Genomic DNA, 26,216 nt, shown 5'->3' with positions numbered 1-26,216 from the left:
CAAGCTCTTAAAACAAGTTGTAGAAGGGAAGGATATTAGGACAACAGTATGAGCTCAAGGTTTTGGCAAACGGTGCCGATCGGTTTGATTTCCAGAGTCCAATGCACAGCTGCAGCAAGACCGTTTCTTGTGTCAGTGTGTGAGTAAACTGGTCGGGTTAGAGACGGGAGTTGAGTGGGTTCGAGTTTACGGTAGCCCGGCCCATGCCATTGACTCTGCCGCCACACGGCTCAAGGAATACATCAGACGACAAATGGGACAGCAGAGCAGACAGCCCTCGAATACTGCTGTTGTGACATAGTGATTTATATACAAAAACCAAAGATGAAATCTTTCTTAGCAGAATAAATCTCTAGAGCTCTTTTATCTCCAGTATTATTATCATTGTTATTACATCCTTGAAGCTACCCTTGAGCGAGGATGAGCTCACCCCTGTGCCCTCTCTGATGTACCTATTGAATGGCGGGGAGCTGACAGCGACTGGCCCGGGCCTGCCTCGTCAGACACGGGCATCCTCAGGGCTCCAAACCCCACTACAACCAAGCAACCCTCGAGCTCTATCCTCCCGGCGAGCCCTGTTAGGTAAGGTACGGATGTGAGTGAGCTGCGCTGCGCTGCTGGACACTCTGGTCAACGTGGGGTCAGTCCATCTCGATATTTCCATCTTCACTCCGACCAATTTGGTGCCCGAAAATTCCAAAACCACCACCAATAATACCATCGCCGAATTTCCACGACCCCCCCCTTCCTCCTCCCTCGATCGAGGACCTACGCCTCAAGTCCGGCGTTTGCGAGCTCTGGTAGCCCCAGATGAGTTCATCACTGCAGACGCCCACTTCCGTCTCCGATCTCCAGCATGTCTAAAGTTGACTCCTCCGATTCTGGCGCCTCGCCCGACCTGGACATTGCCGCCGTCAAGAAGGCTCTGGCTTCGTCCTCGACCGCGATCCGAATAGCTCAACTGCGCACAATCGAAGAGAAGCTCACTCAGAAATGTGCGCAAGCCTGGTCCTGTCGTGTGACGAGCTCCGATCAGCCAACTAACCCTTCTTCTGTAGCCCTCGACCCCTCCTCGATTTCCCGTCTTCTCCAGCTGTTCTTTGGAACATACGCCTACTATGCCGATAGAGAGTCTCGTCTTTCTGTTCAGCGATGCCTTGTTGCCCTGGTTTCGGCCGGTGTTGACTCCAAGACAATCTCCCCACTCATCGCCGCCATCCGCAAGGAAAGCCAGAAGCATGGCATTGCTCCTACAAGCGCGTTCGTCTTGGTAGAATGGTGCAGTCTGTTCATGCAACACCTCGATGCCTCACTGTGGGACCAATTCTCTACAGATATCCTCCTGACCGACGCCGATGCCTTGGACAAGTGTCACCAGCTGGTTTCCAGGAAATCCGTTGTTCACTCTGCCGTCATCGTCACAAGAAGAGGCTTGAGGAAGCTTCTGTCTAACCCTGATTCCAGTGAGAAACGGCTATCCGATGCTGTCAATGTTCTTGCTACGAAGGGAGCTCAGTCTACCCCAAGGAATGCTATCTTGCTAGGTATTATTGCTGGGGTCTCTGCTCGGAAGGAACACCTTCGCCCTGTTCTTGATTCTCTCAAGCCCAAATATTATGAGTTCTTCTCCAGGGAGCTCATTGGCTCTCGGACTGCTATTTCGGAGCACTTGATTCCAGGATTTGCCGACTTCTTCACTTCCTTTGCAACACTCGACGAGGTTTCAAAAGAACTTATCCCGGCCCTCGAGAAAGGCCTCCTGCGAGCTCCCGAAGTCATCCTTGGCGGGGTTCTTACACCGCTCGTTCGCAGTCTCCCCGAGAGCTTTGACCTCTCCAAGGTGCTTGAGCAAAAACTGCTGAAGCCCATCTTATCGAACGTCAAGTCAACCAATGCAGCGATTCGCGCTGGTGCTTTGGATGCTTTCCGGACCCTCGTGAATAGGTGCAATGACGACGCATCTTTAGAGAAGATCACCAATGAGATTGCGACCCCCCTGAAGTCGGGGAAGCTCGCATCCCCGGACCAACGCATAATGCATGCGCAAATGCTTGAGTTTGTCCCGCTTTCAAAGTCAAGCGCCGATAAAATTGTCAATGCTGTGTCCGTTGTTGCCGGCAAAGAAGGAAATGACGGTGCATTGGCAGCAGAGACCTTGGCTCTGGCAAGGGCCGTGGCTTTCATTCTCGACAACGAGGGCGAGATACCCAAGGCTGTTCTGGACCCCATTGCCAAAGGCCTGGCGGACAAGAAGGCTCCTTCTCGAAAGTGCTGGCTTCTCCGTGTGGGTTATATCTTGCAGACACTCGCTGAGGCTCAAACCGCATCTCCTGGAATGTCCGCCTTCGTTGAGGCTGTGATACCAAAGATAATCACAACCTTCAATGAGGTCACTACAAATGCAGCTACGGCTGCGCAGAATGGCCTCATTGTCGGTGCTTACATTCTAACAGCCGTGACTCCTCATGTCCGGCGCTTGTTCCCTGATTCGCCTGCCGACTCGGCTTTGGTTAAAGCTTCCGTGGTTAAGCACTCTCTCTCTGTGGACCCCAAGCCTTCATTCCTGCTCAATCATCGAATCTACTCCAAAGTCACGGCCGAAGAGGACCTTAGATGGTTTGCGCGTGCTTTGACCTCGGCCTTTGAGAGCCTGGAGCAGGGTGTCGACAGCCAAGTCGCGCTTGCATGGTCAGAGGCCATCATTCATCAAATCGCCGCCCACAATGTTCCTCCGTCGATCCAACAAGAGACCTCCAAGGCCCTTTCCGGTCTCTACATTCGAAACCCGAAGCGTGTCTCGACGCTTATCATCAATGGCCTTTGGGATCATCTGGAGCATTTTGGGTCTCGTGACAAGGATCATTCGATCGATCCTCACAACTTGGTCCATGTTGTGAAGGCCATCTGCTTGACCCCGAAGGACTTGGAAAAGTCTGGCCAGAGCATTGCCACAGAAGACCTTGAGTCTCAGGCAAACAGTCTTCTGGTGCTAGCACGCTCAGAGTTGATCCCAAGAGCGAGCTGGATTGACCTGTGTCTCCGCATGGAACTGGACCCCGGAGAACTTGTTCGAAAGTACCAGAATAAGCTCTTGGAGGAAATTGACAACAAGACCTCTTTTGACCAAAAGGTTTGATTACACCATCCCTAACTTGCTGTTGAAAGTCTAACCAAAACCTATAGTCGGACGTTGTCAAGAAAGCTGCATATAACGCGGCAGCCGACCTGGCCTTCGTTGCACCTGACACGATCATTCCACGTCTGTTGGAGGTCATCAGTCGAGATCTTGCTGTCGAACAGCTCCATGATGTCGGCCCTGTCGAAGCGGCTATCTTCAGAACACCCGAGGGCACCTGCTTTGTCGACGTGCTTGCTAAGAAAGCCCAGCAAGTTGTGAACAAGAACAACAAGGACTACGATATCCTCAAATGGGAAGAGGAACTGCGAAGCCAACTTGACAAGAAGAAGGGTCAGCAGAAGAAGCTCACTGCTGATGAAACTGCCAAGGTCAATGCACAGCTCAAGAAGGAGAGCCAAATCCGACAATCGCTCCGTGAAGTCGAGGCACGGCTTTTGCGTGGTATTGGCATCATCAAGAGCCTAGCAACCGGCCCTCCGACGGATGCGACCCAGTGGCTCGGTACTGCGGTTTCACTGCTCATTGGTGTCATGGATGCAGGTGCCAACCTGATCACTGGTGATGTAGCCCCCCTGGCATACATCACTTGCTCTGAGAAGGTCTCTGAGCGGCTTGGTTCGATGAGACCCTTTATCGGAGTGGCAGCCTTGAGACTTCGAGATGTGTCACTGGAAGAAAACTACCAGGAAGAACCCCTCGAGGACTTGATTACAAGAGTGCTGTATCGTTTGCGATTTGCCGGTGAGCAACGACCATTCGACTCCGTGTCCCTCATCTATGCCTTGCCGCTGGTCTTGGATGTCCTGCGAAAAGGAGGAGTTGGCAGCACAACCGATGATGCAGATGCCCAGCTTGTTTTGGCCATTGAATTCCTGTCATTCCACACAGACATTTGTGTTGATGAAGCCGTCCCCCGAGCTGAGCTCCTGTTAGTTCTCATCAGCTCCATGCAGGCATACACGCAACATTACAAGCTCATCAAGGACTGCTTTGCTGACATGTGTCGATGCATCGCACCGAACATGAACCGCGAGGAGATGATCGTCCTAGCCAAGGGCGCATTGGTGCCCGAAACTAACGTCCGATCGACCGTCTTGCAATCCATCAGTGCCGAAGTTGATATGAGCGAGCTTGGGTACTCTGACGAGATTTGGCTCGCCTGCCACGACGATGAGGATGAAAACCAAGATTTGGGCCGTGAGATCTGGGAAGAGAGCGGTTTCGAGGTCACAGCTGAGGTCCCACTAAAGATGTTGCCCTTCGTTGAAAGCAAGGATGCTCAGCTACGTCGTGCTGCTGCCCGAGCCACCTCTGAAGCCGCTGGTCTGCACAACGAGTCCTTGGAGGCTGTGATCGCACAATTGGAATCCACCTACAAGGAACTTGCGAAGCCTCGAGTTCAGCAACTCGACGAGTTCGGAATGCCCAAGAAGATGGATTTGTCTGACCCTTGGGAGGGCAGACATGGCATCGCGACTGCATTCAAGGAGCTTGCTCCAGTCATCAAGACTGATCAGTTGGATGCCTTCTTTGATTTCCTAATTGACAATGGCCCCCTGGGAGACAAACACAGCTCAGTTCGAAGTGAGATGCTAGATGCCTCGATCCGTGCCATCGAAATTCACGGCAAAGGAATTCTCGATCATCTCATGGCCAAGTTTGAGCAAACCCTTGAGCAGCCAGACAAGAACAGCGAGGCCGCCGATCGCGTCAATGAGGCCGTCATCATCATGTACGGTGCATTGGCTCGCCATCTGACTCCTGGCGACCCCAAGATCCCAACTGTCATTGACCGGCTCGTGGCAACTTTGAGTACGCCCTCCGAGACCGTGCAATATGCTATCGCTGAATGTCTACCTCCTCTCATCCGGGCCTGCCCCGACCAGTCATCCAAGTACTTTGGGCAAATCATGGAGCAACTACTCAGCTCCAAGAAGTACGCCGTTCAGCGTGGTTCGGCGTATGGTTTGGCTGGCCTTGTCATGGGCAGAGGAATCTCATCCCTCCGTGAATATCGCATCCTTTCGACTCTCACTGACGCGATGGAGAACAAGAAGGAGGCAAACCAGCGCGAAGCTGCACTGCTGGCATATGAGCTTCTCTCAACACTACTTGGGCGTCTATTTGAGCCATACGTCATCCAGGTCGTGCCCCAACTGCTGACAGGCTTTGGTGACAGCAATGCCAATGTCAGAGATGCTTGTTTGGCAGCAGCAAAGGCATGCTTTGGAAAGCTGAGTTCTTACGGTGTCAAGCAGATCATGCCGACTCTCTTGGAAGGACTTGAGGAACAGCAGTGGAGGAGTAAGAAGGGCGCCTGTGATCTACTTGGTGCCATGGCGTACCTTGATCCTCAGCAGCTCGCCAACAGTCTGCCCGATATTATCCCTCCTCTTACTGGTGTACTGAACGACAGTCACAAGGAGGTCAGGTCCGCAGCAAACCGAAGCTTGAAGAGATTCGGTGAAGTCATCAACAACCCCGAAATCAAGAGCTTGGTCGACATCATTCTCAAGGCTCTCAGTGACCCTACCAAGTACACTGACGAGGCTCTTGATTCCCTCATCAAGGTCCAGTTCGTCCATTACCTTGATGCACCATCTCTTGCACTGGTCACTCGTATCCTGCAGCGTGGTCTGGGTGACCGTTCCAACACCAAGCGCAAGGCAGCCCAGGTCATTGGCAGTCTGGCTCATTTGACCGAGAAGAAGGACGTCGTCATGCACCTTCCTGTACTGGTGGCTGGCCTCAAAGTTGCTGTTGTCGACCCAGTTCCCACCACCCGAGCTACAGCGTCCAGAGCACTCGGTTCGTTGGTCGAGAAGCTTGGCGAGGATACCCTACCCGATCTTATCCCCGGCCTGATGCAAACCCTCAAGTCCGACACTGGCGCCGGCGACCGACTGGGATCTGCCCAGGCTCTCAGCGAGGTCCTTGCTGGATTGGGAACATCAAGGTTGGAGGAGACTCTGCCAACTATTCTTCAAAATGTCGAGTCCTCGAAGCCCGCCGTTCGCGAAGGTTTCATGTCTCTCTTCATCTTCCTTCCCGTCTGCTTTGGCAACAGTTTCTCGTCCTACCTCGGTCGTATTGTCCCGCCTATTCTCGCGGGTCTTGCTGACGACGTTGAGTCAATTCGCGAGACTGCTCTCCGTGCTGGTCGCTTGCTGGTGAAGAACTTTGCGGTTCGTGCCGTCGATCTCCTGCTCCCAGAGCTCGAGCGAGGTCTTGCAGATGACAGCTACAGAATCCGACTGAGCTCAGTTGAGCTTGTGGGTGATCTTCTGTTCAACCTCACAGGCATCAAGGCTGGCACAGAGGCTGACGATGAAATTGACGAGAACGCCAAGGAGGCGGGTGCTTCTCTCAAGGAATCCCTTGGAGAAGAGAAGCGTAACAAGATTCTCTCTGCCCTGTATGTCTGCCGATGCGACACTGCTGGAGCTGTCCGGTCAGCCGCCATTTCGGTTTGGAAGGTCCTTGTGCACAGCCCGAGAACTCTCAAGGAGCTTGTGCCTACTCTTACACAACTTCTCATCAGGCGCCTGGGAAGCTCCAACATGGAGCACAAGGTCATTGCCAGCAACGCCCTTGGAGAGCTTATCCGCAAAGCAGGAGATGGTGTTTTGGCAAGCCTCCTTCCCACTTTGGAGGAAGGTCTTCAGACATCGACCGATGTTGATGCTAAGCAAGGTATCTGCCTTGCTCTGAGAGAGTTGATCTCATCTGCTTCCCCCGAAGCTCTCGAAGATCATGAGAAGACACTCATCTCCGTCGTTCGCACAGCACTTACGGACTCTGATGAGGACGTCCGAGAGGCTGCTGCCGAAGCATTCGACTCTCTCCAGCAGATCTTTGGCAAGCGGGCTGTCGACCAAGTGCTTCCCTTCTTGCTCAACCTCCTCCGGTCGGAAGACGAGGCAGACAATGCTCTGTCGGCTCTCCTCACGCTACTCACCGAGACAACACGATCAAACATCATCTTGCCCAACCTTATCCCTACGCTCACAACACCTCCCATCTCGGCATTCGATGCCAAGGCCCTGGCCTCTCTATCCAAGGTTGCTGGCCCTGCGATGAACAGACGCCTGCCTAACATCATCAACTCGCTTATGGACAACGAGATCAACTGCAAGGAGGATGATCTTCGTGAAGAGCTGGCAACTTCTTTCGACACAGTTATTCAGTCCATTGATGAGTACGATGGCCTTAACACGGTCATGAACGTCCTTCTACAACTCCTCAAGCACGAGGATCACCGTCGGAGAGCAGCTACAGCCCGCCATCTGGGCAACTTCTTCTCTGCCGCCAGCGTGGACTACTCCCGCTACAACCAGGACATTATCCGGTCACTGCTCAACTCTTTCGATGATGGAGACCAGGATGTTGTCAAGTCCTCTTGGACAGCACTCAGCGGATTTACCAAGAAGCTGCGGAAGGAGGAGATGGAGTCGCTTGTTATCTCCACTCGCCAAACTCTCCAGCGTATTGGTGTCCCAGGAGCGAACCTGCGTGGTTTCGAGCTGCCCAAGGGCATCAACGCCGTTCTCCCCATCTTCCTGCAAGGCTTGATGAACGGTACTGCAGAGCAACGAGTCCAGGCTGCTCTTGGTATCGCCGATATTGTCGACAGAACTAGTGAGGCCTCGCTGAAGCCCTTCGTGACCCAGATTACTGGTCCTCTCATCCGAGTGGTTTCAGAACGCGCCACCGAAGTCAAGTCGGCCATTCTTCTCACTCTCAACAATCTCCTCGAGAAGATGCCAATGGCACTCAAGCCTTTCTTGCCCCAACTTCAGCGTACATTTGCCAAGTCTCTCGCCGATACGTCGAGCGAGACGCTGAGGACAAGGGCTGCCAAGGCATTGGGTACCCTGATCAAGTACACGCCCCGTATCGATCCCCTGATTGCCGAACTTGTCACTGGATCGAAGACTGCCGATCCTGGTGTCAAGACTGCAATGCTCAAGGCTTTGTACGAGGTCATCAGCAAGGCCGGTGCCAACATGGGAGAAGCGTCTCGAGCGGCTGTGCTGTCCCTGATCGACATGGACACAGACGAGAGGGACGACACCATGACTATCACCAACGCCAAACTGTTGGGTGCCCTCATCAAGAACGTTCCTGAAGAAGCCGCCTCAGGTCTGCTCAAGAACCGGGTGGTTACCTCACACTTCACCCCCTCGTCTGTGCTTGCTCTGAATGCCGTCCTTGTTGAATCCCCAGAGGCCCTGCTCCAAAACTCTTTGATCGACGAACTGCCTGAACTACTGTCCCAGGGCATTGTAAACAAGAACGTAAGTGAAGACGAACGAGTTCGAAGTAGACTGTTAGCTGACATTCATGAATAGGTTTTTGTGGCAGATAACTGCATCCTAGCTACAGGCAAGTATCTACTCTCAGATGCGCCCAAGAGCTATGAGACTACCAAGGGAATCTTCGAGGCCCTTGCGTCCATCATCCAGCCAGGCAATGCAACCGACTCTCGTCGACTTGCGCTGGTGGTTGTTCGCACGGTGAGCCGCAGCGACATGGAAATGGTCCGACCCCACGTGGCCCTCCTGGCACAGCCCATCTTTGCAAGTGTTAGAGACCCTGTCATCCCCGTCAAGTTGGCGGCGGAGGCGGCATTTGTGGAGCTGTTCAGCGTGGCGGACGAGGAGAGCCGCATCTTTGACAAGTTCATGGCTGGGTCCGGAGCGGAGCTGCCTGCCAACACCAAGAGGAGCATGGGAGACTACTTCAAGCGTGTTGCCATGAGACTGGGCTCACAAGCTCGCGAGAGACGTGAAGCGGAAGGTGGACAGGGAGGACTTGGTCTATCAAACGACGAGGCAGAGGACGAAAAGGAGATTTGGAGTGTTGGAAAGGTGGATGTGGGAAGCGAGGCGTTCTCATGAACATCTCCGGGAGCAAGTGTGCCATGAACCAAGGCTCTGGCATCTTACCTATGTTAGACCATGATGAAAAGCTATGAATCAATGCAGCACAGTCACATCCAGGTGTTTGGATTTGACCCCATGTAAGCTGTTGTCAAGCATCTGTTGCTTTGTCTTGAGGAATAGTGCTGGGAATAATGCTGATCCATGCACGAGCATAAGTTCCATGTGGATATCGCCGTTGTTCATGATCGCCCAGTTGTGTGTGTCCTTTGAAACTGCCCCACCACCATGTCCTCGAATTTCACCACGATGAATTTCGAGCTCTTGTCGTCCACGCCAAGGCCATGCTGTACTCGCATGCTTGTTGTAACACACACAAACATTGATGTATTGACAGAAATATAGAGAAAATTACAGCGTTCGCATTTCTTTATGGCTCAATGAATGCATTCAATGGCTTAGGAAATAGCACAGCAATATCAATACTCCGAGCTCAAACTCGCCTCATGACAATGAAGTCAATTTGATCTCATGAATAGGTAGGTAATTCTGATTGGGGCAGGGGGATATCGCATTTCCCACCCCACCTTCCCAGAGTGCCCTGTGGCAGTAAAATGGTCACGTGAATCGCTCGGCGGTGACTCATGACCCAGAACAGCCCTCGCTTAGTGCAACTGAAAGGGTCTAGCGCAAGTGAACCCACAAACCCAAGGAGAAATTCTGGCCTCGCAAACCCCTCTCAGTCTTCATCCAACATCCATCGAGGACCGGCCACCACTAACGACAATCAAGATGTAAGTTGTCCGAATCGATCAGCACAACGAGGATGCGATATTGGGGGAGATGGAAGCAGGACTGCGCTGGGAGCAGATGCTTCTGATGCCGTCGCCGCGATCTCGAAGCCAAAAATTCATCATCGATATCAGAGGGAGTTGGTGGCTAACTCGTGTTTCTTCCTTCACTGCAGGGTCAATCTGCGAACTCAGAAGCGCCTGGCCTCGTCGGTCATCGGCTGCGGTCAGCGCAAGATCTGGCTCGACCCCAACGAGCAGAGCGAGATTTCCAACGCCAACTCTCGCCAGACCATCCGAAAGCTCATCGCCGATGGCCTCATCATCCGAAAGCCCGTCACCCAGCACTCCCGATCGCGCGCCCGCGAGCTGAACCTCGCCCGACGAGAGGGCCGACACCGTGGCTACGGTAAGCGCAAGGGTACTGCCGATGCCCGTATGCCCAGCCAGGTCCTCTGGATGCGCCGCCTCCGAGTCCTCCGCCGTCTTCTGGTCAAGTACCGTGCCAGCGGCAAGATCGACAAGCACCTCTACCACGAGCTGTACCACAGCAGCAAGGGTAACGCCTTCAAGCACAAGCGTGCCCTGGTTGAGCACGTACGTGTTACCCCATGATACCCGGCCATGGTGGCCATGACGAGGGATGATTGCTGACACGGAGATAACAGATCCACCGTGCCAAGGCCGAGAAGCAGCGTGAGAAGGCTCTCCAGGAGGAGATGGATGCCAAGCGTGCGAAGAACAAGGCTGCCCGCGAGCGCAAGCAGGAGCGTGCGGTGGCCAAGCGAAATGCTCTCCTTGCCGAGGAGTAAACCGTGTGGACAACGACAACATTTCGGTCTTGAGAGGAGGCTGCATTCGGAGTCTACGGGTTGGGTCTCTTTTTACGCCCTTCTGGTTTCTACAGTCGTACCGGCGGGGGTTCTGGCATGTAGCATTGAAAAATGGAATCGATGATGCTCGGATGCTTGGATGTTTTTCCACAATGCCCATCTTCTCGTGAGCACGGCTGTTGCTCAATATGTCCTCGGTACCACAGGTGTTCAAAATAATGTTGTGCGGGTTGGCTTCATTTTCACAAGCGGGCTGTGCCATTCTCACTCCACAAAAGTGTCGTTGCTCATGCATGTCGCTGTCTTGCCCTGAACTTCTGCCCATGCTTGAGAGATGGTAGAATAGCATCAAGTTGGGCACAGCTTGCATCAACGCGAGGGCACTGGTTTCAAACCCAGGCCGCACAGCCTGGATAACTTTGAACATAGTCAGACAAAATGGACAACAACGCCAAGCATTCACAACACAGCTAGGCAAGAACAATAGTGCACCCTCACAAGAACGAGCTAACTCTACACTAACTACGCCAACGCTTTGAAATCCACAATGAAGCTATCGTGAAAAGAGTATGCAAGAAGATCAACCAAAGGCTTGGATCAGTTCATTCAAATTGCCCTCTCAAGAGTGGTGAGTTTGTGCCAGGGCATTTCAGCATGCTCCCGCACGAGGCGGAGGAACCAATATGCTATCTTGGCGGTCACATCACGCCCAAGTTTAGTTGATAAGGGAAAAAAGAAGGAAAAGAAGAAGCCCCATAACCCACCAGAACCGAGAATTTTATACGTAATGGCGTCTTGGCCCACCGCCACAGGCATGGAGCACTGTGGCACAGGCGAGTGTGAGCTGCTAAAAGAGTACCTTTTCCTTGGGTATTTGGAGCGGTTTAAGGTTGACTGTATCGCTGGAGCAGCTGTGTCCCAGGCGAGCTCTCAGCCCATTAAGCACAAGACATGGTCTTTCAGAGGCTGTGACAGGGGATCAAGTTAGGCGAATACGCTAGGTACTTGTCCTGCATGTAGCTGTCGTTGGCTGAAGTCGAGCCATTCTGGCAGCCTCCTTCCAAGGTTCCAAGGCGGCGGTGGTGTCGGCTCCTCCTCCACCTCCCACCTCCGCCTCCGCCTTCGTCCTTCTAGGTCCCGTCCTGACATCCATCGTCACAGTCAATGACGTCCTGAGCGAGCGCGCCGCTAGACAGTCACCGTCTTGTCGCCTCGCAAAGCGGCTCTCCTCTTGTGCGAAAAGATACCCCCTTTTTGTCTCTCAATTGCGCTCCATTCCCTCTTGCTCTCTCACCCTCTCTCCCGTCATCCGCCGATCGCAACCACGCCATGTCTCTTGCTGGCGTGAGAGGTACCTCGCGTGTCCTGCGCGGCATCGCGAGGCCTGCTGCGGTTACCACAACGTGCACGCGAGCGTCGTCCTCCTTGAGTCTCGAGAGTCAGCAGCAGGTTTGTTCATGTCCAATTGATTAAAAGCCATTGTATTACCGTGAACTTGGAGGTCTGACGCTCTTGTGCCCTTACACAGCTACTCTCAGCCCACCTTGGCAAGGCTGACCCCACCGTCTTCGACATCATCGAAAAGGTTCACCATAATGCCACCCCAAGCCTTGTATCGTCGCTCTTTTACTAATCCCTGGAGTAGGAGAAGAAACGCCAGAAGCACTTCATTAACCTCATCCCCTCCGAGAACTTCACCTCCCAAGCTGTTCTCGATGCTCTTGGCAGTGTGATGCAAAGTACGGCTCTCAACCAGTATCAGTGTTCACCTTACAAAGTCTAACTTATATCCTCGACAGACAAATATTCGGAAGGCTATCCGGGTGCTCGATACTATGGCGGAAACGAGTTCATTGACCAGGCCGAACGTCTATGTCAACAGCGCGCTCTCGAAACATTCGGCCTTGATCCCAAATCATGGGGTGTCAACGTCCAAGGTTCGCAACCTCTCCCCTTCGTCCATGACCGGTGTCTCGTACACACTAGTCTTTGTTTTTGAATGGCTCTTGCTAACTTTAACCTTCAAGCTCTCTCCGGTGCTCCCGCAAACCTCTACGTCTACTCCGCCTTGATGAACACACACGATCGATTGATGGGCCTTGACCTACCTCATGGTGGACATCTATCACATGGCTATCAAACACCAACCAAAAAGATTTCAGCTGTTTCAAAATACTTCGAAACAGTACCCTACCGATTGGACGAATCGACTGGATACATCGACTACAACAAGCTCGAAGAACTAGCAACCATCTACCGACCCAAGATTATCGTTGCCGGTGCAAGTGCCTATAGCCGACTGATCGATTATCAGCGCATGCGAGAAATCTGCGACAAAGTCAACGCCTACCTACTCGCCGATGTCGCCCATATCTCCGGCCTAATAGCAGCTAAGGCTGTCCCAGGCCCCTTCTCTTACGCAGATATTGTCACAACCACCAGTCACAAGAGCTTACGAGGTCCTCGGGGAGCCCTGATCTTCTACCGGAAAGGCGTTCGGAAACAAAACCCCAAGACCAAGGAAGACATCCTTTACGACCTTGAGGGCCCAATCAACAACTCCGTATTCCCCGGTCACCAAGGTGGCCCTCACAACCACACTATCACAGCCCTCGCCGTGGCTCTGAAGCAGGCGCAAACCCCAGAATTCCAGGTGTACCAGACCCAGGTACTAAAGAACGCAAAGGCCTTTGCCAGGCGATTGAGCGAACCCAAGGGCAACGGTGGTCTAGGCTACACCCTTGTCAGTGGAGGCACTGATAATCACTTGGTCTTGGCCGACCTTAAGCCCCAGGGCATTGATGGCAGTCGAGTTGAGCGTGTGCTAGAGTTGGTCGGCGTTGCTGCCAACAAGAACACTGTCCCAGGAGATCGGTCAGCGTTGGTCCCTGGTGGCCTCCGCATGGGCACACCAGCCATGACCACTCGCGGCTTCAACGAAGATGACTTTGTCCGTGTTGCGGATGTCGTGGATCGTGCCGTCGCCATCACCTCTCGGATTGATAAGGCGGCCCGAAAGGAGGCGGAGGAGAAGGGTGAGAAGAACCCAGGCAAGCTAAAGAACTTCATGGAGTATCTCGGCAACGGCGAGACACAGTCCGAGATCGTACAGCTACGGAGCGAGGTTGCGGACTGGGTCGGCACATACCCCCTGCCGTGGGACTCATCTTGATGATAGTCCACGGCAAGCATCAATATGGATGAAAACTACGGGCCCGCAAGCCGGATCATTAGTCCCGTTGAAACTAATTTGGCTATGACCACATAGAGGTGTACCGCTGGACCCTTGCTTCGTCCGAGCCTCTGCTAGGACTTGAATTGAACATAGGTATGTGAGATGAGACGAACAACTGCTCCACGGATGTAGTTTATGGCTTCACCTCACTCAACCGATACACCCCTCTCACAGAAATTCGCAAAACCCAGTGCAATGTGACTTGAGTCAACTCTCAATTCGAGCAAAAATGTAGGATATCAAACATGAAGTAGCTAGGTGATCTCAACGACTATGTTCAATGGCCTCAAGTCCTCCAAATAAAGACAAAACATGGCTAGAGTGATAAGATCATGACATAACTAAGTGGTGGTAGATGGCTCTTCAGCTTGAGGAGCAGGAGGAGGAGTCGACTCCTTACCCAGAACCTTCTTCGCACTAGATCTTGCTGCCACTCTCTCATAATAATCCTTCAGTTTATCCAATCCTTCTAGAGCTTCCAGCCCCGATTCCTCCACGATAGAATGCAAGACAGGCCAGAGGGCAAAGTCAGGCAGAGACAGCTCCGAGCCAGCAAGGAAAGCTCCCTCAGTCTCGGCGACGAAACCATCCCAGACTTCGAGCTCGTGCTTCAGGGACTTGAGGTCACGTTTCTCGCTGGTAGTGTCCTTGGGCAAGCTGCGCCAGGCATCCAAGACCGACATTGCACGTTGGAAGCGGGTGAACTGGGTAGCCAGCTCCTTTGGGCTTCGGGCGGTGCTTCCAGGCTTGCCGATACCATAGCGTGCATCGAGATACAACATGACAGCCAAGTCACCCTGAACAGCTGACTTGTCCTTGTCTGTGAACTTGATGGCGCCGCTCTCAGCATTGGATGGGCCAGAGTCGGGGCCTGCCGTGATGCTTCCCTTTGCGTAGTTCACCCCGTATTCTGCCAGCATGAGGGCGGCACGCATGTTGGCCACTGAATCCCCACAGGCAAAGAGTCGTGGTGCGTTGCTCATATGCAGCACGTCGAACCCCTTGCCGTAGTGGGCATCCCAGTCGAACTCGGTGGCGTGGTTCTCCGTCCCAAAAGCCTTGAGCATCTCGATAGCCTCGTCAGTTTGGCCATTGATGACAGCGTGGGCGTCCTCTCGCGTCTTGGCTTTAGCACCCTGACCCCAGATGAGAGTCTCTTCACGGTTCAAGAATGTTCCGATCTGGCGGAATGTCAGAGAGATTCGGCCGCCTTCGTAGGCCAGCTCGGCTGGAGTCTTTTGGCTCTTTGGTCGTTTATCCTGGCGGATGGCGTGTAGCCACTTCATGTTGCTCTTCAGACCCAATCGGCACAGAGAGTTGTGTGGAAGTCTGGCGCGCTGGATCTTCCTCTTCAGATCAGCTGGCGAGGCTTCGTCTCGAGATGGGTCCTTATCCCGTCTCTTTGTTCTGAAGACCATAGTTCGCTCAGCACCCAGGCTGACATTTGCGATATAAGAGCCCTGGACAATATCCAAGGTCTTGTCGCTATGCTCAGAGATGTAGTCGGTTCCGTCACGGTAGTACTGGATCAGGACGTGGTTCAGGGGGTGGCCAAGATGCTTTTCCGTCTCGGCCTTGAGGGCTTGAACGGTTGGAGAGAATGGCAACAGTGGGGGAGACTCGTCAGATGGATGACGGTACACTGGGATGGTACCATCTTCACCAACCTCGCCCTGGACGGCCACAAGTCGTGGAACCTCTCCACCCTGATGCGACATGCGCTGCCACTGGACCTCGTTGCGTAGCTTCTCAAAGATGCCATCGACAAGAGTATCTGGAAGGACGTTCTCGATAATGTCGGTGTCTCCCTCGCAGAGACCCTTCTGCAGGAGATGGCCTTCTTCGTTTTCCATTGGAGTCTTGGTCTGGGTCATGTCTGGATCTACTTGGGGTGGTGTTGTTGGTGTTTTGGGTTGTTCTTTGCCTTTATTCGTATCCTGAGATGGTATCTCTTCGTCTTTAGTCGTCTTCTGAGCTGGTGTCTCTTCTTCTTTGGCCTCAACCACCTTCCCAGCGTCTCCTTTAATAGTAACCGCATCACCAACATCATGCACCTCTTTTGTGTCCTTTGTCTCTGATGTTTTGGTCTGAGAAACGACATTCGATTCCTCGGTCTTCGAAGGTGGTTTGACCTCTGAGTCATGGCGTTCAGCTGCGCTTGTCGTCGACGCCTTTTTCTGAGGCTGAGTCCCAGCCGCTGCGGGGCTTGGCGAATCTGAAGCTAATCGCAGGCCTGCAATGTTCTTGACGATTGATGGTGAGAGACTCTTGTCGCGCACGTCCTCGTCTACTCTGGACTTGACGTTTCGTGATGATTCCATGCGCTTCGACTGTTGCGAGGATGCCTTGCTGCGCGACGCCTTTGGGGTCTTTGGCTTAGGCTGCAGGCTCTCCAGGACCTCCTCGTACGAGGCAATCTCACAGCCAGTGAGTTCGATCAAGGACGCAATCGCCGATGCCTTTCTACCCTCTGTTCGATAGCCACAGCAATCTTCGACAATCGTAATGGCCATGCCGTGACCCGCAGCATCGAGTGCCGTTGCATAGACACCAATATTGGTCAAGGAACCACAGATGAAAAGCTCCATAACCATCTTGGCACGCAATATACGCAACAGTTGTGTCGTCTGGAATGCCGAATAGTGCGACTTTGTTAACTTGATGTCCGTCTTTTGCGATGCCTCTTCAATAGCCGCAGCTATGCGGCAGCCGGGTGTGTCCGCCTTGACGCACACAGGTTCTTCGTGGCTAAGGAAAGCCTCTGGGTCTGGCGGTCCAGCCACGTCGAGGTCCTCGACTGGGAGCAGCTTCACTCGACCCCTCGAAGAAGGACGCAACAGGGACTTATTGTCTGTGGCGATAATTTGGTCCTCGAAAACAGGCCGGGTCTCCTCAAACTGCGATTGGATCCAAACGACATCTCCTACATCCCGAAACGCCTTGGCGAGCTTGACAGTTCTATCCACGAGGCCCTCTGGCTCTGGGACTGGCAGTGCGCCATCCTGAGCTATGAAATCGTGTTGAAAATCAACCCCGATAAAGGCCTTGCGGGTTGTGAGCTGCGGAAGGGCGGAGTGGTCAAAAGGAAACATGATGTAGGGGGGGAGATTGGGATAATAATAATAAAAAATGTATATCTGATGGGTATTTGAAAGACAAGAAGAAGAGAAAGGCCAAGAACAAAATATATTGCTCTGTCAAAGGGACATGCCCGGAATCTACCTAGTGGAAGTTGCGGCTGCGATGTTGAGGGCTTTAGGGCAGGGGGATACAGAGTCGTGTTGGAGCAAAAATGCTTCGTGATGCAAACCCAAAAAGTGTTTCTGTGAGTGCAGGGTAGGCGGGTTGCAGAAGAGTTTCAGGTTATCGTGCTGGGACTGTTGAGGAACGCAACCGTCGGTGTTGGCTGGTTGGTGCAACAATGCCTCCGGCTCATATACCTGGTGTGGGAGCCGTTTCAATGTTCGGTGGTGATGTGCGGCTCGGAACGTGATCAACCACACACACTTATATCCTGGATGGAAGTTGCCTGCCCTGGAATCAAGAACCAGAGAGGCCAGTCCGATTGCGGGACCTGAAGACAAAGCCAAAAGCCAAGAAGAGGGTGTAGACGCGGGGGCTTCTCAGGATGTCACACCCGCAAGCGGTTAAACAGAGTAAATGAGCGATTCTTAAGTCTCGAGGTGATTGATGCTTTGACTCGCTTGTCACATCATAGGACATGCAGCCTGTCATGCTAGTTCAGCCAACGTCCAATGTCAAGCCCACGATGCAGGGTTCAGTCCATCCACCGGTGGTTGTCTCAAGTGTCGGTCAAAGCAACCGAACGGAAAACACCGCCCTCGCACAGCAATATCATATTGAGATTATCACAATCCCGGCGACCTGCAGGAGGGCGGTAATCGGACGCCGTGGGTTGGGTCGCATTCTGAATTTCGGATCCTCCTCGCGGCACCTCTCCGGCGTCGATCACTCGGTCTAGACTCGATTGCTCAGGTGTCAAAGTGTTGGTGAGCCCTTGCAATACACGTCTTGGCGGTTTACCCTGGAGAAATTCATTCTTTTCTGGAAGTTATAGGCTCTCCCTGCATGTCTCTACCAGGCGATCATGATGGGTGATCGCGCCAGGGTCACTTTGTTCGGACTACACGTAGCGAGGATGACGTAGTCTTCTCTCGCCCGTGACCTCGCATTCATGCCTTGATATTCACACCAGCATCCTGTCTCAGTTGGGAGGATGATAGCACAGACATTGTGACGGGCGTTACGAGCCACACCACAAGTTAGTTGACGCCGAATCCCATTTTCGAATGACTACTCAGAAACCAGAACCAGTGATAAGGTTTACGCCCAAATTCACATCCACGCACAGGTCGCAATGTTCATTCCTGAATCACATTGGATCCTCAAAGAGGAATAATTTGTGGTGAATCAAACGAGAACCAGAGGTGGTGATATCCGTACAACGTCCTGGTCTCGGACTTGACATGTGGGGCCGTCGACCAATGAGCCGAAGTTTCCCCAGCTTGAATCCTTGGAGGAGCTGCAGCTCCAACCTTCCTCCCGACATCGCCAAAACATATTCCATCGTGAACAGCTTTGCGCCCATCACTCGCTGCCTGGAATACTCGTCAAGGCTGGGCCAAAGTCTAATGAGATGCTCTCGCCGCACATAAAATAACCATACAAACGCCTTACATAGCGCGTCGTCGGAATCGTCACGCCCCAAGATCTTCGCGATGACGCCAAAGCGAAGTCTTTCCCCAGCCGATGAGCAGCAACCCGACCCAAAGCGGCCTCGAATTGACGATGAGCATCTCGAAGACGCAAATCCCGATGAGACGGGGCCACGAGCAATCGGATCCGTGATACCGAACCCGCACTACCAGGCCAGAGTTGGTCTCCAACGCTCCATCGCCATGGTTCTCAAGCATGATGGCTTTGACTCGGCAAGCCCTGAGGCGCTGGAGAGCTTCACCGCAATGGTGGAGACATGTCAGTATATGCGAATAGCTAACGTTTGACTCGTCACTCACGCGCTTTCACCAGATCTCGAGGGCATGATCGATGCTGCCAAAAGCTTGGCCCTGGCTGCACGTCGCGAGCATCCCGTCGCAACCGACTTCGAACACGCGCTACGACGGCACAATATCAGTATTTCATCATTGAGGCCTCACCTGAGACCACCGATCACCAAAAAGCAAATCGTTCCCAGCTTCGCCGATGTTCTCCCAGAAGACCAAGACGCTTATACCACACTACCGCTCCTGGGTGAAGAATTGAGCGGACAACCGGACAAAGATGAGAAAGATTACGTTCCATCATCGTTCCCAGACTTCCCCAGCAAACACACATACAAGTTTACGCCACAGGAGGATTCCAACATTCGCGACCCTAAGAGAATCCGGGAAGACGCCGCAAGGACAGCTCAGCAGGGCGAAGATGCACTCCGCCGCCTGGTACGAGCATCCAAAATGCGAAAACAAAAGGAAGTCAAGCTGCTGGTTGAGCGCGATGTTCATGGAAAGGAGCGGTTCCGTCTATGGGAATCGACAATGAAACGGTTCATGGCCGCGGAAGGTCAGGGGGAGCATACTGATCAGATGGAGATTGCGGACCACAGCATGATTGTCAATGGCGAGGCCCTTTTCTCCCGCAAAGAAGTTCCTAGAGCAGGGAAACGGTCAGCTGCCTTGGCAAGCAAGAAGGCGTTGTGAGATGTTGATCAAGCATCCATTGGAAACGATGGCCCATATGATACCCCATGAATAAGTGATTTGGGATGGATGGCGTTTGGCGTTCATGGCCTTGCTATTTGAGCTTGAGCGAGGGATAGACCTAATATGAAAGTAGATGCCATGTGGCGGCGAGTGAGCCTCTCACAATAACAGCAAACTTGAACATAGGTCCCGGCGTCTCTGGATGATGGATGAACCGTGATCGTGTGTGGAGGTTAAATGGAGTTCATAGTACGTGTTTCCCTCCCTGTCTTGAAGATCGAAAGGCTAACGAAAGTCATAGCAAAACTCTCACTGAGGATCAACTGCACGAAGCTGTGAACTGGGCTGATATAACAAGAGCTCCAGCTCTAAGCTTCTGGCATTGCGGCGGCAGTGAGGCTGGAGCCTGTGGCTTTCGCTTGAGATGTGGCTCAGTTTTTGAGCCCCGCACACATTGGTACGTACCCGCTGTTTGCACACCGGGCACGCTTCAATCAAAGCGGAGCCCGAACGTGCGGCCCTAATTTTTAACCCACACAAAAAATCCCAATTTCTGCCGGCGAAGCCTTCCAAGATCCGACCAGGCCTAGGATTTGCAGAGCAGCCCTTGACTTCTCTCTTTCTTCTCCCTCACGCACCCTGATCCTCTGCATCGCCTCGTCACCGCAACAATGGCCGAACAATTGATCCTCAAGGGCACTCTCGAGGGCCACGTACGTCGAACCTCTTCAACTCCCTCCTGCCGCTGCCGACTGCTGCATCGCGACTGTGGTTGGCCACGATGCTCCCCGTCAACATGCTTCTGGTCGGCCTCGCGGAAGGCGATGGGTTTTTGGGATCAAGAAGAGGAAGCTAACTTTAACAGAATGGCTGGGTCACCAGCTTGGCTACCTCCATGGAGAAGTACGTTGGATATAGAGCTCTACTCGTCTTGTCCCATTTCGAGGCCATCAACTGACTGATCGCGCTCCAGCCCCAACATGCTCCTGTCTGGCTCCCGAGACAAGACTCTGATCATCTGGAACCTCACCCGCGATGAGACTCAATACGGTTACCCCAAGCGATCTCTTCACGGCCACTCCCACATCGTCTCCGACTGTGTACGTTCATCTTGTGCCCCGCCATGCCCATTCGCACCTTGGCGAGGAGGACGAAGCGAGAACCTGGGCTGATATTTGTTGGATTTAGGTCATCTCCTCCGATGGCGCCTACGCTCTGTCTGCCTCTTGGGACAAGACCCTGCGTCTGTGGGAGCTCGCCACTGGCACCACCACCCGACGATTCGTTGGCCACACCAACGACGTCCTCTCCGTCAGCTTCTCTGCCGACAACCGCCAGATCGTCTCCGGCTCTCGCGACCGAACCATCAAGCTCTGGAACACCCTCGGTGACTGCAAGTACACCATCTCCGAGAAGGGCCACACCGAGTGGGTTTCTTGCGTCCGCTTCAGCCCCAACCCCCAGAACCCTGTCATTGTCTCCAGCGGCTGGGACAAGCTCGTCAAGGTCAGTAACAGCTCCGCATGTGCTGCTGAAGCACTCCACACACTCCCAATCGAAATGATGTTTTGCAACCCAAGTATTTGCTACTTCAGAGCCTGCTTCCACAGGCCATGAGACAACTATTTCACCATTGCCCTGATCCAATTTACCCAGCCCTGTTTTCACCACCTGATGCATCCCGTGTCATTTCATGATTCTAACAGGCATATAGGTTTGGGAGCTCTCCACCTGCAAGCTCCAGACTGACCACATCGGCCACACTGGCTACATCAACACCGTCACCATCTCTCCCGACGGTTCCCTCTGCGCCTCCGGTGGCAAGGACGGCACCACCATGCTCTGGGACCTTAACGAGTCCAAGCACCTCTACTCCCTCAACGCCAACGACGAGATCCACGCTCTCGTCTTCTCCCCCAACCGATACTGGCTCTGCGCTGCCACTGCCAGCAGCATCATCATCTTCGATCTTGAGAAGAAGAGCAAGGTTGATGAGCTCAAGCCCGAGTTCCCCGACACTGGCAAGAAGAGCCGGGAGCCCGAGTGTGTCAGCTTGGCCTGGTCCGCTGATGGCCAGACTCTGTTCGCTGGTTACACTGACAACATCATCCGTGCCTGGGGTGTCATGTCGAGGGCATAAATTTGCTCTTACCCTAAAAAAGGAGCGTGGTGACGAGGCCGGAGGCGAGCGGAAGAAGGTAGATCATTGGTGGGGCGTCAAATGGTTGGCTTCCTCGTTTGGTCTTTATTGATGCAAAGGAAGGGGGGGCGACTCAAATCTGACGAGGGCATCACGCATTTGCTGGTTATAAGCAGCCCCTGAAAGTACCGGGATTCATCCTTTTGTTCTCCAATAAAGAACTCGAGTTTAAAACATGACATGGTGTACAAGTGATTCTCATCAAGATGTGTGTGGTGAAGCTCGGCAACAAGGTGTGAAGTTGTGTGCATCCTTCGCACTGTCTCTTGCGATATCAGCTCGTTCCCTCCCCTGCTGACGCCTGCTCTGACTACCTAGGCCACTAAATAGCCTTAAGGCTTACGATAGATGTTAATCAAATCAAGATACCAAAAAATATCCTTATTGTCATGCTACATTTGAACCGTCTAAGGGAAACGCCTAACTGGCAATATTGTACACCATGCATCTTTTGATTTACTCATCCCCCCCTTACCACACTGCATGAGGGATCGAGCAGAGTCAGCACTTTCTGATCAAGTGTCGACCTTGCTCATCGCAGGTCATCTACATCAACACCCCAGCCCAACCCGAGTGACGGGTAGATAGGCTCTCGTTTATCTCTAATCACCCCTTTACATGAAAGGCGGCAGGGAAAAGGGGTAACCTCCATTCTTGACGCGGAACACGCTGAGAAGGAAGCTGTAGACGAGGAACAGGACACCACCCCAAGCGATGACAGCGACCTGTTGAGTCTTGGCATCAGCGATGCGGGGGACCTTGATCGCCAGGGAGATAGCGCAGAACGACAAGACACCGTCTGGGTGAACGAGTTAGCAGCTGATATCATCATGAGGTCGAAGCATGGACTTACACAACGCGGCCACAATCTGGGTCTCCAGGCCAAACTGCTGCTGGAAACCGGGCGCAACGTAGCTAATTCCACCTCGTCCGTCGCCAGCGACGTAAGGAACCTTGCGGATGTGGTTGAACATGTGTCCGCTGGTGAAGAGCAGGATCGAGATGAGGCTGATGGAAGCCCAGAGGTTTCGGCTCTGGAGGATGGGCATCACGTAAGGGTAGGCAACGTAGAGTGCAGTTGCACCTCCGAGAACAATAGTGATGCCGGAAATCCATCGCATCCAGTTAATGGGTCGCTTCACGGGAGGATGAGGTCGGCCTGGGAGATGACGGGCGAGCCAAACCTGGACTTGCTCGGCAGTCGCGGGTCTGATGATTCTAGGTTATTTTATGCTCCAAGAAAGCGAAAGGCCAATGTTTCTTACCCGGTGGTGAAGTCGTATCGCAAAGGGTCCTGCTTTGCGACGGCATGAGGGCCCTGGGTAGGCTGAAAGAGCAGGAGGACAGGGGCGGTTTGGAGGCCAAGCTGCTCGAAGTTAGATCATACCCCTAATGACCGCTGAAAGCAATATAGCTTCTTCCTGGTATACCAACCTGCATGAAGACTTCTCTGCCATCGGTGAAATCCAGCGTGCCGAAAACCAGTCGTGACTCTCCGGCCTTGTCGCCCTTGGCCCAGCTCCTGCCAACCAGATCCCACTCGGGTTGAAACTCGCGGCAGAGTTGGCAAGCAAATCGTGCATCGGCAGCCGTCAGGAGAACAGCAACACTGTAGTCGCGAGGTGTAGCAGTCAGGGACTTGTATGAAGAGTCTCGAAGCTTGATCGGGTTTGAGGTCTGCTTGGCGTGGAACTCGTCGAATCGCTCGGTGGTCGACTTCTTAGCTGCGACAGCACTCGTCGCGAGGAGTGCGAGCGAAAGGAGTGACGAAAGGAAACGCATGATGACTGCAGGTTGAATAGGTCCGGTGACGGTTGCAAGAAATAGAAGAAAAAGGGCCAATTGGCCTCGAGATAGGTTATGTCAAAGTCGTAGACTCTACAAGCTACCACCTTGACGCTAGGATAGGTCGCGGAGCTATGAGGTGAAGCTGAGGTGGCCTCTCATTCTGGAAATGGCCGAGCACCTTACCTAAGCTGTCTCAACGCGCGCCATGAATAGGCGGGGGGCGCTGTCGATTGGATGAGACAGCTGCACGTGACTAAAGCTAAGCGCCAGTCGGCTAGCCCGATTTAGCACCATGTTTACTTGGGCCAAAACACGACCAGAACTGTCGTTGCATCCATCCCACCTTAACTTCTGCCAACGTCCCGTTCATGACGCTCGCCTCGAGATATCTTTCACATCTTTTGAGGCCTCAACATTCGCTATCGTCGAGAATCCTTGCTATTCATCATAGGCACCGTCATAGGTTGCTTAGCCCAAGCAAAACATCAACAAGATGAAGGCCAGGTCCAGCGAGGTATGGCAGTCTCACAAGCTATCACGCAGTCAACCCAGACCCAGTGCTGACGGCGACATGGTAGCGCATTGCTCGGATCAACGAGCTTGAACTAAAGCATCAGGGCAAGAGTCACCAGATGGACTTGACCAACCGCGACGAGCAGGCTCGCCTTCTGAAGCTTCGCCTGTTGACATTGCGTGATGAGAATGCATTGCTCAAGGATCGATTGATCCAGCGCGATGCTATGGTCAAGCAACTCAGCAAGCAAAAGGAGGACTCACATGCCGAGCGTTTTGAAAACAAGAAGAAGATCGAGGACCGGGATGTGCGGCTGATGAAGCAGGATAAGGAGCTAGCAGCTCTCCAGGTAAGACGCGTGGGTATGGAATACCCGGACTTTACTAATAGCGACATAGATGGAGATCGCTTCGCTCAACGACTTCAGACAAGAATCGAACAAGATTTTGCAAGAGAAATTCACCCTCACCCACAAGTTGGATCAACTTCAACCCGAACTCAACCACCTCAAGCAACAACTCGAAACCCATCGCGCCATTATCGCCCAGAAGCAGGACCTTGAGCGCCAGGTCAGCTCGCTGGAGGTCGAACTGGAAAACGAGAAGCGATCGAAGAACCGACTACAGTCGAAGACCCGCGACGATGATCAATGGAAGGACCAATTTGAGGAAGCCAAGAGAGAGCTGGAGAAGACCAAGAAGGAACACAGCCGGGAATTGAGGGAGGTTCGAGGTGAAGTCGAAAGACTCGAGGGCCTCCTTGAGGAGACACGGAGCAAGCGAAAGCATGCTCAAACAGACCTCAAAAATACACGAGCGGAACTCGAGGCCTGTCGCGCTGAGCTAGAGGCCGCTCGCAAGGCTGCGCAGAGCAACAAGCCAACCAAGAAGACGGTTACGGTGAAGGAACCAGGCCGTAAGCGACGTGCCCAAGAAATGAGTCTCGAGGATATCAGCATCGGAACGCCTGGTCCGGACGAAGCAACGCTAAAGCGACCGTTTAACAAGCGCGGAGCTGAGCATGCTCTGGTTGGAGAAAAGTCGACATTCTCTATCACACCATTCTTGAACCGCACCAAGAACTTTTCAGATGAGCTCAGCGAGATTCAATCACCCACGGGCAATGCCCCTCAGGCTTCCGAGCCCATCGTTGACCCTGATGAGGATGCCGAGGAGGAGGTTGAGCCTGCTCAGATAGAGCCTGCCAAAGATACGATGGACCTGGGAGGCCATGCTGGTGTTGCTAGTGATGCGGAGGACGTCCCAGCCGCCAAGGCACGAAAGGCCAGGGGCAGGCCAAGGAAGGCTCTGGACGACGCACCCACGACCAAGAAGAACATGCCGGTCACAGCAAGAGGAAAGGCCAAGGCAGCGAAGCCTGCTAGCAAGCTGGAGATAGTGATGGAGGAGGCGGAGGCTGGAGAACAGGAGAACAAGATTGTACAGATGCCGAAGAAGGTACCGGAACTGAAGTCCAAGGTGGCTGAGAGCCTCTTCAAGCATAGCAACGCGGCTGGCCTCGATGCCGATGGGCGGAAGAAAAAGCGCAAGATCCTTGGTGGCTCCAACAAGACGCTCTTTGATGAGGAAGATGGAGAGACGACGGTGCCACGGCCTGCAAAGATTCAGCTGGCACCTGGTCGCAGACTCAAGGCGCCCTTGGGTGGTGCGTCAAGCGCATTTGGTGGTGCGACATTCTCGCCGTTGAAGCGGGATAGACGTGGTGTGAGTGCCAGCTTCTTGGCACAGTGATTGATGGGAACGGATGATATGACATTGTCCTGTGGATAAGCATTGCATGATTGGCGTTGGAAGGTCTTTGGCTAGGGATTGGGAATAGGGTCTGGTTTCAGGGAATGGCGTTTGGTATATGATTTAACTGGAGCTCACTGAGCACATTTTGCCTTCACTTTGTTCCGTGTCTGCCATTATATGCAGTGAAAACTCCGTCCATGTCCCTTGCCCGCGATTAGCTATCAAAGTACAGTTCGTGATGTATTTGGGTTGTGTCGACTTCGTGATTGATTGATTGGTCTAGGTTAGTCAGACTTTGACGTTGAAAAACTTCTGTTGTTTACTCGCTTCCCACCACCATAACACATCAATGATACTCGA

The 26,216-nt window shown here is 53.2% G+C and overlaps 7 protein-coding genes across 7 annotated transcripts; 5 read left to right on the top strand and 2 right to left on the bottom strand.

Moving 5' to 3' along the window:
* Nucleotides 1-856: 856 nt before the first annotated feature.
* Nucleotides 857-10,883, top strand: NECHADRAFT_100450 (translational activator GCN1; the record flags this gene model as incomplete). The annotated part of the gene is made up of 7 exons (XM_003051036.1): nt 857-3,130; nt 3,184-8,436; nt 8,491-9,015; nt 9,127-9,161; nt 9,765-9,815; nt 9,989-10,409; nt 10,481-10,883. The coding sequence occupies 7 exons, from the start codon at nt 857-859 to the stop codon at nt 10,622-10,624; spliced, it is 8,703 nt and encodes a 2,900-aa protein (XP_003051082.1). The 3' UTR covers nt 10,625-10,883.
* Nucleotides 10,884-11,974: 1,091 nt separating this feature from the next.
* On the top strand, nt 11,975-13,817 carry NECHADRAFT_41898 (uncharacterized protein; the record flags this gene model as incomplete). The annotated part of the gene is made up of 4 exons (XM_003051035.1): nt 11,975-12,094; nt 12,291-12,384; nt 12,445-12,582; nt 12,673-13,817. The coding sequence occupies 4 exons, from the start codon at nt 11,975-11,977 to the stop codon at nt 13,815-13,817; spliced, it is 1,497 nt and encodes a 498-aa protein (XP_003051081.1).
* Nucleotides 13,818-14,221: 404 nt separating this feature from the next.
* Nucleotides 14,222-16,972, bottom strand: NECHADRAFT_93446 (uncharacterized protein; the record flags this gene model as incomplete). Its single annotated transcript, XM_003050655.1, has 2 exons — nt 14,222-14,247; nt 14,281-16,972. The coding sequence occupies 2 exons, from the start codon at nt 16,970-16,972 to the stop codon at nt 14,222-14,224; spliced, it is 2,718 nt and encodes a 905-aa protein (XP_003050701.1).
* A 1,647-nt stretch (nt 16,973-18,619) lies between these two features.
* On the top strand, nt 18,620-19,597 carry NECHADRAFT_93445 (uncharacterized protein; the record flags this gene model as incomplete). The annotated part of the gene is made up of 2 exons (XM_003051034.1): nt 18,620-18,875; nt 18,930-19,597. 2 exons carry the CDS (start codon nt 18,620-18,622, stop codon nt 19,595-19,597), a joined length of 924 nt encoding a protein of 307 aa, XP_003051080.1.
* Nucleotides 19,598-20,147: 550 nt separating this feature from the next.
* On the top strand, nt 20,148-21,978 carry NECHADRAFT_60938 (uncharacterized protein). The gene is made up of 5 exons (XM_003051033.1): nt 20,148-20,313; nt 20,466-20,503; nt 20,574-20,700; nt 20,789-21,106; nt 21,315-21,978. The coding sequence occupies exons 1-5, from the start codon at nt 20,272-20,274 to the stop codon at nt 21,738-21,740; spliced, it is 951 nt and encodes a 316-aa protein (XP_003051079.1). The 5' UTR covers nt 20,148-20,271; the 3' UTR covers nt 21,741-21,978.
* Nucleotides 21,979-22,166: 188 nt separating this feature from the next.
* NECHADRAFT_69186 (uncharacterized protein) lies at nt 22,167-23,687 on the bottom strand. Its single transcript, XM_003050654.1, has 4 exons — nt 23,235-23,687; nt 23,066-23,166; nt 22,654-23,009; nt 22,167-22,599 (listed from the first exon to the last, which is right to left on the bottom strand). The coding sequence occupies exons 1-4, from the start codon at nt 23,580-23,582 to the stop codon at nt 22,415-22,417; spliced, it is 990 nt and encodes a 329-aa protein (XP_003050700.1). The 5' UTR covers nt 23,583-23,687; the 3' UTR covers nt 22,167-22,414.
* Nucleotides 23,688-23,945: 258 nt separating this feature from the next.
* On the top strand, nt 23,946-26,010 carry NECHADRAFT_104389 (uncharacterized protein). Its single transcript, XM_003051032.1, has 3 exons — nt 23,946-24,102; nt 24,167-24,451; nt 24,558-26,010. The coding sequence occupies exons 1-3, from the start codon at nt 24,082-24,084 to the stop codon at nt 25,851-25,853; spliced, it is 1,602 nt and encodes a 533-aa protein (XP_003051078.1). The 5' UTR covers nt 23,946-24,081; the 3' UTR covers nt 25,854-26,010.
* Nucleotides 26,011-26,216: the final 206 nt, after the last annotated feature.

This window comes from Fusarium vanettenii, assembly GCF_000151355.1.
Source record: "Fusarium vanettenii 77-13-4 chromosome 5 genomic scaffold NECHAsca_5_chr5_3_0, whole genome shotgun sequence".
NCBI lineage: Eukaryota > Fungi > Ascomycota > Sordariomycetes > Hypocreales > Nectriaceae > Fusarium > Fusarium vanettenii.
Note: the sequence above shows the minus strand (reverse complement) of the source record. Positions and strands in the feature narration are given on the sequence as shown.